Source organism: Alosa sapidissima, chromosome 21, assembly GCF_018492685.1.
Source record: "Alosa sapidissima isolate fAloSap1 chromosome 21, fAloSap1.pri, whole genome shotgun sequence".
In the NCBI taxonomy this organism is placed as follows: Eukaryota; Metazoa; Chordata; class Actinopteri; order Clupeiformes; family Clupeidae; genus Alosa; species Alosa sapidissima.
Window position 1 is genome coordinate 27,496,545 of NC_055977.1, and position 13,441 is coordinate 27,509,985.

The 13,441-nt window shown below is 44.5% G+C and overlaps 1 protein-coding gene across 7 annotated transcripts in view; it reads left to right on the top strand.

Moving 5' to 3' along the window:
* hivep3a (HIVEP zinc finger 3a) overlaps positions 1–6,611 on the top strand; it is a 44,301-nt gene extending 37,690 nt beyond the window's left edge. For 6 of the 7 annotated variants that reach the window (XM_042077044.1, XM_042077043.1, XM_042077042.1 and 3 more), the window contains 4 exons: positions 341–516; positions 2,076–2,174; positions 3,284–4,044; positions 5,576–6,611. In XM_042077044.1, coding sequence (XP_041932978.1) covers positions 341–516; positions 2,076–2,174; positions 3,284–4,044; positions 5,576–6,253 — 1,714 coding nt within the window. In that variant the 3' untranslated portion in view covers positions 6,254–6,611. The remainder of the gene's footprint in view (positions 1–340; positions 517–2,075; positions 2,175–3,283; positions 4,045–5,575) is intronic. The other variant, XM_042077049.1, reaches the window with a different exon arrangement.
* Positions 6,612–13,441: the final 6,830 nt, after the last annotated feature.

Below are 13,441 nucleotides of genomic sequence, written 5' to 3' on the forward strand. Positions count from 1 at the left end.
AGTGGGACCAATCTACTGTGATCATGTGATCATAGGTTCTATTAGACAAACCTTAGATATTATTTTCAGAAATGTCTACAACTATAAAACAAAGCTGTAAAAACAAAGAAAACTTGGGAGAGTTTTGTATGACAAATCATTTTATAGGTTTTAGGGGAGACATAGGAAAAATATGTTGGTAAATATATATGAATATTTTAACCTTTGACCTCCGTGTCTCCTGTCTCCACATGCATATGTTGAATGAGGAGTATGTTTATGTGATTGTGCGTGGGAGAAGCGGATACATGTGTGAGGTTGATATTTTAACCTTTGACCTCTGTGTCTCCTGTCTCCACAGGTATAGGTCGAATGAGGAGTATGTGTATGTGCGCGGGCGTGGGAGGGGCAGGTACGTGTGTGAGGAGTGTGGCATTCGCTGTAAGAAGCCCAGCACGCTTCGCAAACACATCCGACTGCACACCGACCAGCGGCCCTTCATCTGCCAGCATTGCAACTTTGCTTTCAAAACCAAAGGCAAGTACCAGCAGACAGCAGACCGATGGAGAAGTGCTCCCAGAGTGCAGTGTGTCCATTCGTCTGTCTTATGCTGGTCAGACTGGAGATGAGTGGGATGGAGTTGAATGATAGCTGTCTGGTGAAAATGTTGTCTCGTCAAGCTGCTGTACACGTTATATGTTATATATACGTTATATATGTGTTATATGCTATTTCCTGAACATGATGTCCGCCTGTAACCATCAGACGTTTTTTTTGTTCCAGTGTTCCAAGGTCTCAACTCTAAATGGTAACCAGTTTGAATGTTAAACAAGAATGGTTAATAATGTTCTATTAAAAATTACATTGCTTAAAGCTTAAATTAAAGCACTTCAGATATCGAAAGATAACAGATAACAAAAAATACTGTGCTTGAATTCAGGCGTGGGGTCAGATTCGAGGCAAGTAATCCTATATAATATTGTCGTAAACGTGCTAATTATCAACCATTTGGTTCAAAAATTATAAAACAACAATGTTTTTTAATACTTTAAAATAACATTTGATAAATGAACCTTACATTTTTCAGTAGCAATAGGTGTGTAGATTTGAACAAAATCTAGTTTGGTTCTTACCGGGGCTTGTACTGCCTGTAATATCAGATTTTGTTTACCACACTCAGAGTTTAGTGCTGGGCTGGTGGGTGCCTATTCCCAACCTTTCTCACGGCACATCAACGGTTAGCCCGAGAATTCTCATCGCAATTCAAAATTCCACTGGAGCTCCAAGCGGATTTGTACACGCAGCCATACAACACTGTTTACATCTCTTTGAGTCACGGTAAAATGTAAGTTTTGGTACATAGCTAATTTAGATACACTTATGGTGTGGGTGCTTGCGTTTCTTTAGGAATCCGCCGTCTTGGTTTGTATAGAAATTAATATTAAGTGACACATACACGTAAGAGGTTGGACATACGGGACAGTTGGTAATATGTGACGTTCTGATAGATCTATAAAAACCATGACAGGCCTATGTTCCTAGTGTCTCTGGTAGCCTATGTTATTTCACACAATGTTTCAATAATTTAGGCTACATACTTTGAAAAGGCAATTATAAAGTGTTGGATATGAAAACTAGTAGTTCTAGCCTATTATACAGGGGAGACACTGATTCATAAAATCTGACTAAATTCATCCTCTATAGGGTCTGCGTGTGGGCAGGCGACTTTCCGAGCTTATGGACTTTTCAGTCATTTTCAAACAAAGGTTAATTGGAATGATACATACCGTTATTAACCGTTATCTAAAACTGAAAATAACGTTTTCCCTTTGGAACAAGTGAAAGCTTTTGTTCCCGTTTTTGGTTACGCTCATCCAAAATTTGTGTTCGTTTTCATTTTCGTTCTTTGAACCGTTTCTAATCCCTGATTATATGTATGTGTGTTGGTTTTTGTTTGTATTTGACTTATATTTGTGCATGTGTGATGTGTGTTCGTCTCCTGTGTGTTGTTTGTGTGTGTGTGTGTGTGTGTGTGTGTATGTGTGTGTGTGTTTCTGTGTCTGTGTGTCTGTGTGTGTGTGTCCTTGGGGGTCCAGGGAACCTCACCAAACACATGAAGTCAAAGGCCCATGGGAAGAAGTGCCATGAAGAAAGTGTGCCCAATACATCTGATGAGCTGGAGACAGGGGAAGAAGGTTGGACTGCCCCCTGTGTTGCTGTTTGTAGTCATGAATCCATGTTCATCTGTGTGTTTCTGTGTGTCTCTGTGTTTAGTGTTGTGTGTAGCATAGAATGATTTCCTCCAGTCATGAATGTGTGCGTGTGTGTGTGTGTGTGTGTGTAGGTATGTGTGTATTTGAACAACACATTACTTCAGAGGACTTTGAAAAACGATAAGACTTTTCGTCTTAGCCCTTTGATATCACAGAAGCTCTGTCTCTCTCTCTCTCTCTCTCTCCATCTCTCCCTTTCTCTCCCCCACCCCTGAAATGGACCTACTCAAGACGGTGTGTGGTTTTATATGCCTGTGAACAGTTAAAGTCAATTCACTGCTTTAGAGAAGGCCTGGGAGTATGAAGTTGGCCATCATAAGACTGACATAACTGTTTCATAAACATGTAGCAACAGTTGGCATATTCTGTTAGGATCGGTCATGGCCATTAACATGTCATGTCACCATCAGTGTTTATTGTTATGACAATCAGTGTGGGAGCTTTTTACGATAATTACAGCACATGTCATGGCATGTTTATCTCACAGAAAAAGATTTCGTAAAACATGAGATATATTTATTATATGGTAGGCTAATGTTAATCCTTAGATTATTAGATTACTTACTATGTTAAGTGACCTTGGGTTTGAGAAAGGCGCTATATAAAATAAACATATTATTATTATTATTATTATTATTATTAGATGGAGGTTGTCTAGAAGCTCTCACAGGTGACATAATAAGTGGACTTGTTGTGCTACTGTTTCTTCTGTGATAGTTTGTTATATAAATTGAGGATATTAGGAGGATAATTACAGATATACTTTAGGGCTCTGTAATTACTGACTTTGCCCTCGAGTGTACTCAGGCAAACAAGCACATATCCTGGGAAAACATTTAATTAGATTTGTGATTCATTTTGAGCCAAAACCTGAGATTTGAATGTGATGAAATTTCCTTCTCAGGCCCAGACTTTGAGGGGTTGCTGGGCTATTTGTTGTCAAATATTTGCTGGGAATCAAGTGTCGAAATGGGGCATAAAGCAGCTCTCAGTGTGGCTTAGCCCCTGTAGTAACCCTCTTTCGCCTGCAGGTGGCAGTGATGGTTGCCCAGTCAGGACAGAGGCACTTGAGGAACACCAGTTCTCTGATGCTGAGGACACGGAGGGAGAAGATGAGGATGAGGAAGATGATGACAATGATGATGATGATGATGATGATGGAACCGATGAAGACTACGAAGATGCAGAGGACCAGCCAAAAAAGGGTCCCCCAGATGTACATCATGGAGAACTCATCACTGCCCACTTGGCATCATCAGCATCATCACCCACCCGGGCTGGAGATGCCACCCAGACGGACGCTGGTCCCTCAGAACCCCCGCGGGAGCGGCATCCTTTACCCAGCATGCACTCCTCCCTGACGGGCGCGGTGACGGTCACGGTCCCGCGGCCACACCCGGAGCCCCACGGTGGCAGCTGCTCGTCCCCCATCCTCAGCCTCTCCCCGGGCCGCTGCGTGTCCCCAGCCCTGCCCCAGTCGCTCTGCCCGTCCTCCTGCTGCTCCCCCAGCCCCTCTCCCTATCCACAGCTCTCCCCCTATCAGCGGCGCCTCTCGCCCTCTCCATCGGGCCAGGTGTCTCCAGGCAGGTGTCCACCGTCGCCCTCTGGATGCCAGCGGTCCCCTAGCAGGGACTCGGCAGCTCTCGTTCCCCAGTCGGCCTGCAGCTCCGCTGGGTGTCCAGGCTCCGGTCCCACCTCCCCCACCTCCATCTCTGGGTCCTTCTCTCCACACAGGACACCCAAGCCAAGATACCAAGCAGCCCCTGGCGGGATGAGCTGTATGGCCGTGCAGGTGAGTCTGTCCATACACACAAAGACACACACACACTCACACACACACACACACACACACACACACACACACACACACACACACACACACACTCACAAACACACTCATACACACACATATACTGTCTGTATATATGCAATCAGACATGCCACTGTACCACAAACAAACAAACACAAATAAAAGCTGTCTTTTTTATAACTTCTGTAGATTTGGGTTTTCTGATATTACGAGTTTCCTTGATATAGCACACTATTTAACACGATTTGACTTCATGCCTATGTATATATATATATACTGAATATGCATGTGTTTTGTGTGTGTGTGTGTGTGTGTGTGGTTCACCATTCTGCCTCATGTCATCCTGCGTGTGTTCGTTATCCAGTGGGCTACAGTGGGATAATTGCCCCCTCCCGCCTCCTCTCTCGTTGCTTTTGTCACATTCGGTTCCGTCGCTGCCAAAAACAGCAGCGCGCCTCCCTCCATTTTCCTTTTTACCCCCCTCTCCTTCTTCTTCTTCTTGACACGCACAAAGCAATTTCTGTCAAAGGTAAACAGCCAAATCCATCTTAACCAAATAGTCCAAAGCAAACAGAGCGACTGCAGATAGCCGAGTACACACACGCAAACTGTTAAATAAAGCTAAACCTTTATAGGCAAGAGGAAGGAAGCCCATCTATGCTAACACACGGCTAATGCCAAACCAACAGATAGTAAAGCCTTAAAAATAATGCTGGGCTCTAAATGCAGGCGCAGTCTATTTGCCTTTGGGTGGAGTAGTAAAAATGTTAGTGGCCTGAGCCTATCATTAGCCGCACGCATGCGTTATTGGAGTATCACTAATGTTTGTGTCGTTTGGGTGTTGTTTACAAATATGACAGCTGAGGGAGGGAGGAGCAGCTTTGTCATTAGCAGCGGTCAGAAATCCCACAGGATTATTTTAACCTTTCGCGTCGCACAACCTTTTTTTTTCTTCAAAATCATTTTTATTCACTTGTCTACCTTGGGAAGATTATTTACGCTCCCACTCTCTCTCTCTCTCTCTCTCTCTCTCTCTCTCTCTCTCTCTCTCTCTCTCTCTCTCTCCCTCTCTCCCCCTCTCTCTCTCTCTCTCTCTCTCCCCCTCCCCCCCTCTCTCTCAGAGGCGGACATCTCGGGTCCAGAGAGTAAAAGTCCTGCCATATATTCTTTTTACCTATGCACTTAACACAGGTGATATCACTAATTATCTGATCTACCTGGCTGCTAATTAGGATGAGCTGGTTTACTAAATGGTTCGATCAAATACTTGGCAGGACTTTTCATTTCTGAACCCGAGATGTCCTCCTCTGCTCTCTCCCTGTCTCTCCCACTCTCTCTCTGTGTCTCTTTACCTGTCCTCTCATTTCTTCCTTTCTCCTCCTCTCATATCTTCTGTGTCTCTCACTCTTACTCTGTTTCTTTCTCGCTATCACTTTAAGTCACTTTTTAAGTGCACACAATCAAACAAATGTATTTTCAAATGTCTCTTTTGTCTTCTCTCTCTTTCCTACAGGAGAGGTGTTGTCCCCAGGAGGAAGTGATGCACCTGCCACCATCCCAACTCTCTGTCCTCCGCAACCAGCACCGCCACCACCACCACCACCACCACCACCACCACCACCACCCAGCCCGGACAGCCACCACCATCTCGGCTGCTGCTCTGCCCAGCGAGGGCTGCTGCCTCCTCAGCCACCTGCCCCTCCACTCCCAGCCTCCGGCCCGGAGCCCCAGCCTGCTCATCCCCATCGGCGGGATCCACATGGTGCAGGCCAGGGGCAGCTACCAGCGCCCAGGCCCAGCCGTGAGCCCCGCTCTGGGCCGCGCGGGAGCCGAGGAGCCCCCATCACGCTGGAGCCCCAGAACGACGATGGCACCAGCGGCAGCAGTGGGGCGGCCGGCTCCGAGAGGCGCTGGACCCAGACACGGCCAGCTGTGCAGCTCAGCCAATCACAGGAGCCCAGAGGCTGAGGAACCCACCGCCGGCCAATCAGAACTGCCGTTGTTGAACAGGGAAGGAAGGCCTGACGTGTGTGTGAAGAGTCGGGAGGACACAACGCTCCAGGGAGAGGAGAGCTCGACGCAAACGCCCAGTTGTGTGTCTAGGCCTCAGCACACACACTCACACACACACACACACACAAACACACAAACACACGCTGTCCCAGACAAGCACCTTAACTGCACATATTAACACAGAGATAGGGATTAAGGATGGCAATCCACAGACTAAAGAAACTAAAAAATCAAATCAACCTGTAAACACTGCTTCTCTGCCCTAGAGAATGTACTAAGACTTCTGCAGAGGCCGAGGACAAGTGCAAATGGAAGGACCTTATTCCAGTTCCCCGCTCCTACAGCAGCACTTACAGCAGCTTGTCTCTCTATGTGTGTTATATACCTGCTGTACATACATCTATACGTTATATGAATATACTTCTATGTTTTTATATGGATTTTATATGGTATACTACATGTACATGCATAATGTAATTGCTGCACATGTGTTTGTACCTCTTTGCTATTTCTCACTTTCAGTCGCTGGAACAATATAAATATAAATATATATATATACATATATATATATATATATATATATATATATATATATATATATATATATATATATATATATATATGCTTAAAGTATACAGGGTTTAGTCAGGCCGATTTTTGATATTCACCTGAGTTCCTGCTAATTGATATAATGTGACCAAACACAGACTAGTTTGAAATGAAGTCTGCTTTGGTAATGGGTGCTTTCATCGCCTGTTCCAACTGTATGGTTGGCTAGGGTTGAAATACAGTCTTGCAAATTAATATGGATTGTAAAGGGACAGATGAGATATATTTAAAGAGATTTGTGGAGATTGCTGAGTAAAAGGTACAGACACGCTCTAAGTAATAATTTTATATTCCTTTATACCTACATACAGAGGTTACTGTGGATGTTTAATGGTCGTTTACTCGAATGTGTTTCTGGTGGTACTCTGTGCGTGATGTCACATTTTATTCAATTAAACTATGCCAGTGCTCAGTGTTTTTTTTGTGTTTTGTTTGTTTGTGTTTCTCTCTAAGCTCTCGACATCCTCTGTCAAGCCATGTGGAGATTATGTGTCTCGTTAATATCGTGTTTATGTACCTGAGCGGTAGTCACCGAGCGGCGTCTCTCTGTGTCAGTACATTTACTCTAATTGAGCTGATATGAGAGGCTAATGCAATCTCATATCCACTCCTTTTTTAGAGGCACAGCTGGCTTTGTGCTTCCTAAATGGGCTCAACAGCACCCCTCTGTGGTGAAAGATATACATGGACTATGTTTTCTTCGTTTCTTTGTTTTTTTTATGTTCATCACTGGTAGTTTCACTAAAACTATCATTTTGGTATTGGGTATAATGTCTCCTTAACTATCTTTTACATTTTTGGTTTTATTTCCTTTATGGTATCACCTATGTAGATAGATAGATAGATAGATAGATAGATAGATAGATACTTTATTGATCCCCAGGGGAAATTCAAGGTCTCAGTAGCATACAGGCAACACACACACATTCACTAACAGCAGAACAAGTAATTAAAAAGTATATAATATAAAAACACAACTAAGCAATAAGGACAGTAGAAGATAAAGAATATACTAAATATACTAAAATACAAATTATACTAACTAACACTTAATCTAAATCAATTCTAAAAACAGCATCCACATAGTGGTGATTAATCAATCAGAGGCGCTTGCAATGACTGAGGCATGGACTGAGCCTGTGATTCTCTGTGCATAGTAAGGTAAGATAAGGTGCTCTGTGTGAGTAAGTGTCATGGTGATAGTGCAATGGTGATAGTGGTCATGGTGATGGCAAATATGTAAGTCCAACAGTGCAACAGTGCAAGAATAAGTCTATATATCTATATATATATAACTATTTTAAGAAAAGGTATAAGTGTGGCCACAGTTCGGCTGTGGCATGGAGGGAGGGGTTATGCATATGTGCTAGTGTGCTAATATAGCACGCAAACAGTGAGGCAGAAAGACAGTAGTAAAAAGTGGCTAGTTGACAGACAGTATACAAACATGGAGGGGGTGAAGAGGCAGACAGACTATGCAGAGAAGTCTATCTCTCCTCTTCCCTTAAGTGAAGCATTGAAAAGTTCAATGGCCCTGGGGACAAATGACTTCCTCAGTCTGTCTGTTGTGCAAGGCAGTGAGCGAAGTCTCCAGCTGATCAGGCTCTTCTGCGTAACAATAGTGCTGTGGAGTGGGTGACACTCATTGTCCAAGATGTTGATCAGTTTGTTCAGGGTCCTTTTGTCAGATATTGAAGTGATGCACTCCAGTTCAGTTCCCACTACAGAGCCAGCTTTCCTTACCAGCCTGTCAATTCGCCCCGCATCCTTCTTCTTTGTGCTTCCTCCCCAGCATACCACTGCATAGAAGAGGACGCTGGCAACAACATACTGGTAGAACATCCTGAGGAGCTTGCTGCACACATTGAAGGACCGCAGCCTCCTCAGGAAGTACAGCCTGCTCTGCCCTTTCTTGTAGAGTGCATCAGTGTTGGCTGACCAGTCCAGTTTATTGTCCAGGTGGAGACCCAGATACTTGGTAGGTGCTTACCAACTCCACATTGACCCCATCAATGGGGCTGGTAGCAGAGTGGGCTTAGACCTGCAGAAATCCACCACCATCTCCTTGGTCTTTGAAGTGTTGAGTTGAAGATGATTGAGTTTGCACCATTGCACAAAGTCCTCCACCAGGCTCCTGTACTCCTCCTCCTGCCCGTTCCTGATACACCCCACAATTGCAGTATCATCGGAAAACTTCTGCATGTGGCATGACTCGGTGTTGTAGCAGAAGTCAGATGTGTACAGGGTGAACAGGACTGGAGAGAGCACAGTTCCCTGTGGCGCTCTGGTGCTGCTGATCACAGTGTCAGAGAGGCAGTTCTTCAGACGAACTGTGGTCGCTCGGTCAGGTAATCTGTAATCCAGGTTACCAGGTGAGCGTCCACACCCATCTGCAAGAGCTTGTCTCCCAGTCTGAGGGGTTGGATGGTGTTAAAAGCACTTTTCCCCTTGTCTAGGTGAGAATGTGTCCTGTGTAGAAGATAAGTGATGGCATCGTCCACGCCCACTTTCTCCTGGTATGCAAACTGTAACGGGTCTAGTGCATGGCGTACCTGGGGTCTGAGCATACCTAAGACCAGCCGCTCCATTGTTTTCATCACATGTGATGTTAGAGTGACAGGTCTGTAGTCATTAAGCTCACTAGGGTGTGGCTTCTTAGGGACAGGGGTGAGACATGATGTGTGCCACAGTGTTGGAACTTGTCGTAGGCTCAAAATAGAAGATGTGCTTCAGTGGCTCCCCCAGTTCAGCAGCACAGGCCTTGAGTAGCCTTGGACACAGTCTGTCAGGCCCCGCTGCTTTATTGACAGACATCCCAAGTCTCCCGGAAGTTCCGAGAGTCTCCCGCATATTAACAGCGGCTCCCTGACGCCCACAAATTAGATAAAATCTCCCGGAATCTAGAGCGAGCAATCAAGAGCGCGCACGCGAGACCTAGACTTCAAATCGCGAGTGCATCTGAGTGTAGCGCGCACACGACAGGGGAGAGAGACAGGGGTGGTGCGTGTGTGCCTGAGCGCATCCAAGACAGAGAGCATCCTGAATGGCCTGTTTTGCTAAATCAACCAATCAGTTTTTAGTGGGCTTTTTATCTCTTTTCTCCTGAACTTAATCAGTTCAGTGTATCTAGGAACAGGAGCGTCATGGAGTCAGTGCCCCCCAAAAAAGGAAAATGTAAGACCCATTTCAAAGTGTACCCTTGTCTCATAAGAGTAAAAAATAATGATAGACCTAGTCTTGCACGCTGCACTGTTTGTAACAGTGACTTTAGCGTTGCCCATGGCAGGTTAAATGATTGCAAAAGACATGTTGAGGTGAGTTTAACTAGTGCCAATTTATGTGCATATTATTCTATATTCAGGCCTATACATGGCTAATTGCCAAGGCTACATGAAAGACCAAAAAAAAAAAGACCAAACTACCACATTTGAACTACATATTTTATTATATTACAATTTCTATCTTCCTTATTTGGTGTACTGACTAGACATTATTGAACAAACATATTAATCTGTATTTCAGTATCTAAATAGGCTAAAGTCTTTTTTTTTGGGGGGGGGGGGGGGGGGGGGGGCTTCGTGATAGCTCCCTGAAATGACTTTTTGCAGGTTGATGCGCAGTGTCTTTAGTTGGGCTCTCACTTGATCTGTTGTGATGATGGGGGGTGTAAGGGGTGGGGGGGGTTGCATCTGGGATCTGTGTGTCTGATGGCTGTTGACTGAGGTCGTTGTCACCTCGTTGTTTGTGATCGCCATGTGGGGGAGGGGTGCAATATCCAGTGATGGTGGGGGTACGATAGCTTGTGATGATGGAGGTGAGTGTTGCACAGATATTGAGGGGGTGTGGGGGTGGGGGCTGGGGGATGACCACCTCCTTGATGTCCCTATCAAGGCTGCCAGAGTTGTGGACACCTCAACAGGCACAAGCAAGGAGGCGTCAGGCGGGGGCAGGGCGTGAGGTGATGGTGGCTTAGTTCGTTGGGTGTCACCGGGATGCAGAGCTGGAGAGACTGGGAGGTTGGGAGGTGGGGGTAGGGCAGGCACGCAAACAAGAGCAGTGTCTGAGTCAGCTGGGGGTGGTGGACAGACCACCGCCATTGAAGCTGGAGCAGGGCAGTCAAACCTGTTGTAGAAGTGGTTCAACTGGTTCGCCCTGTCCAGGTCCCCCTCCACAGAGCTGCTGCTCTTCTTCAGGCCAGTGATAGTCTTCATGCCATCCCATGTCTCCTTCAAGTTGTTTTTCTGCAACTTCTGTTCCACCTTCCTTCTGTAGTCCTCCTTAGCCTCCTTCAGCTTAACTTTGAGTTCCCCTTGCACGCGCCTCAGCTCTGCCATGTCCCCCTCTCTGAACGTCATCTTTTTCCTGTTAAGAAGGGTCTTGACATTGCTGGTTATCCAAGGCTTGTTGTTGGGAAAGCAGCATACAGTTCTGTTGGGAACAACAATGTCCATACAGAAGTTCAGGTAGTTCAGGTAGTTCATGTACTGTATGTATACAAATTGCTTTGACCTTTTCTATACAATATTGAACAATAAGCACCTTAAAAAGAAAGACAAGCACACATTTGCAACTATGATACATTTTGTAGATGGTCATTGTGAAGACAACTGAGATGTCTCTTCCAAATGTATTTTCCATCTTTCACCTATGGAGGGCAGTAATGAGCTGCAGATGGCTAACACTTGTGTGGAATGGATTTTATGGAACCTGGGAGGTGTCATTGCAAGATTAAAACGAGTGCACAATTGAAGACATGATTTAAGAAAAGCGAGTACAAGATTTACTAAAATTTAACACGATTTAATAAAATGATCGTATTAATGATTTGAATTAATGTTTTAGTAAAACATTGTCTTAATTTAAAAAAAATCTCTCAATGACACCTCCTAGTTAGAGTTATTTTTCATTAGTGCAGGCTCTTGATATGATATCATGAAGCACAGATTAAACATGGTTTGTTTGATACGTTACGTTGTGCTATATCAGATTATACAAGAGGTCATTGGAAGTGTGACTCCGCCCTAAAATGTATTTTAGTTCCAGCTGATGAAATACATCATCAATGCTAGTGTTAATATTGACAAAATTCCCATGTTTATTAAGGGTTGACAATGACGCCTGTTGATCATCTGTTTATTATCATCTCGAACCCTCCAGGTCACAGAAACAGCAGTCACATCATGAAACAGCAGTCTACCTCCACCAGCCAGTCCCAACCCATGAGTTTGTCTTCATTTGCTAATCAACACTTGCAGTTGTAAGTATATTTTTTCAGCTTTATTTCAATGACAGTGAAGAATGACAGAGAGAGAGATGAGGTGGCAAATGACCACAGGTCGGATTTGAACCTGGGTCCCTGTGGGCACTAACCGCTATATGGTATTGGGCGCTGTAGCCTGTTGCGCCACAGCACCCCCAGATCCTCTGCAGTTTAGCCCCTCACCCTCCGTCATCCCTCAACCCACCACACCATCACTAACCCTTTGCCCACGTTTAGCTTATGGAATGGATAGAGTAATGCCTAGAGCTGGGGGCTAACTTACACATTTAGGGCCCTATCATGACAGTCTAAAACACATGGTCACTGGCGAATAGTTTAAACACATTTTGGGTTTGTCCAGTCCATATTGGGTGTGGTTTAGTTATGAAACAGCCGGCACATGGCGCAAGAAGGTGGGCCTTATATTTCTTAATCAGTCATGGGTGTGTTTTGGGCGTAGCATCATTTAAACCAATCATCAGTATTTTGATGGTCACATTTGGGCACATTTGAACAGTTATTCCACTAAACCATGCTTTACTAAAACCTAGCAGAGTATAACCTACACGCATTTGCACTCGTCTATTTGAACTTATTGGCACCACGGTGAAACTAACTTCACCGTGGTGTCAGTCAACGACAAAACAGTTATACACAGTTAGTTACTTTCACTATTGACTGACAATGGGTTACCATTGAAAACATGAAAAAAGAAACACTTAACCCAATAATGTTCGAATGACTGAATAAAAAATGTTATCCTGCAGAAAAGTTGCTTACATCTTGTGAAAGTGCGTCTTCAGCTGTGCTTCATATTTGCCTCTCCGTCATTACCAATTTGCAAATGATGGTGAATAACTACTCATTGTGAGATGTATTCATAATATCTTTATTCTAATTATGTTTACCATTGTAATGGTGTAATTATGACCGCCGCGCAGTGAAGCGGCAGTCATATAGTTTTAGTCAGATTTTTTTCTTTTTTTTCTTTTTCGCATGCCCAAATTACCGTCAACGATTCCCGGGACACTGAAAGACCGGGGTACACGAAACTTGGTGGGCATGTAACCCCACATAGATAGCATGGAACCATCGTTTTTCGTTTTGATCTGTAGCCCCCCCCGCTGGACTGGACCCCCGAAAGGAGGGTAGGGCAGACACAGTTTTCTGTGAATATCTCGAGAACCGTAGGGTTTAGGAGGACCATTTTTTTTGTATGTTGATCTCAAGGGGCCATGTCAACCCATTCCATAACCACTCATTTCATGTATAGCGCCACCTAGTTAAACACAAAAAAGTAAAAATGAGGTGTTGTAATCGCAGGTATCTGTGACCTAACATAGTCAAAACTGCACGAAATTGGAAGTGTAGGATCATTATGACACCATCTGTATGCACACCAAGTTTCGTGGAATTCTGTTCATGGGGGGCCACACAATAAATTAATTTATGTTACTATACACCAACTGGCCTGTAGGTGGCCGGAGACAGTTTTCT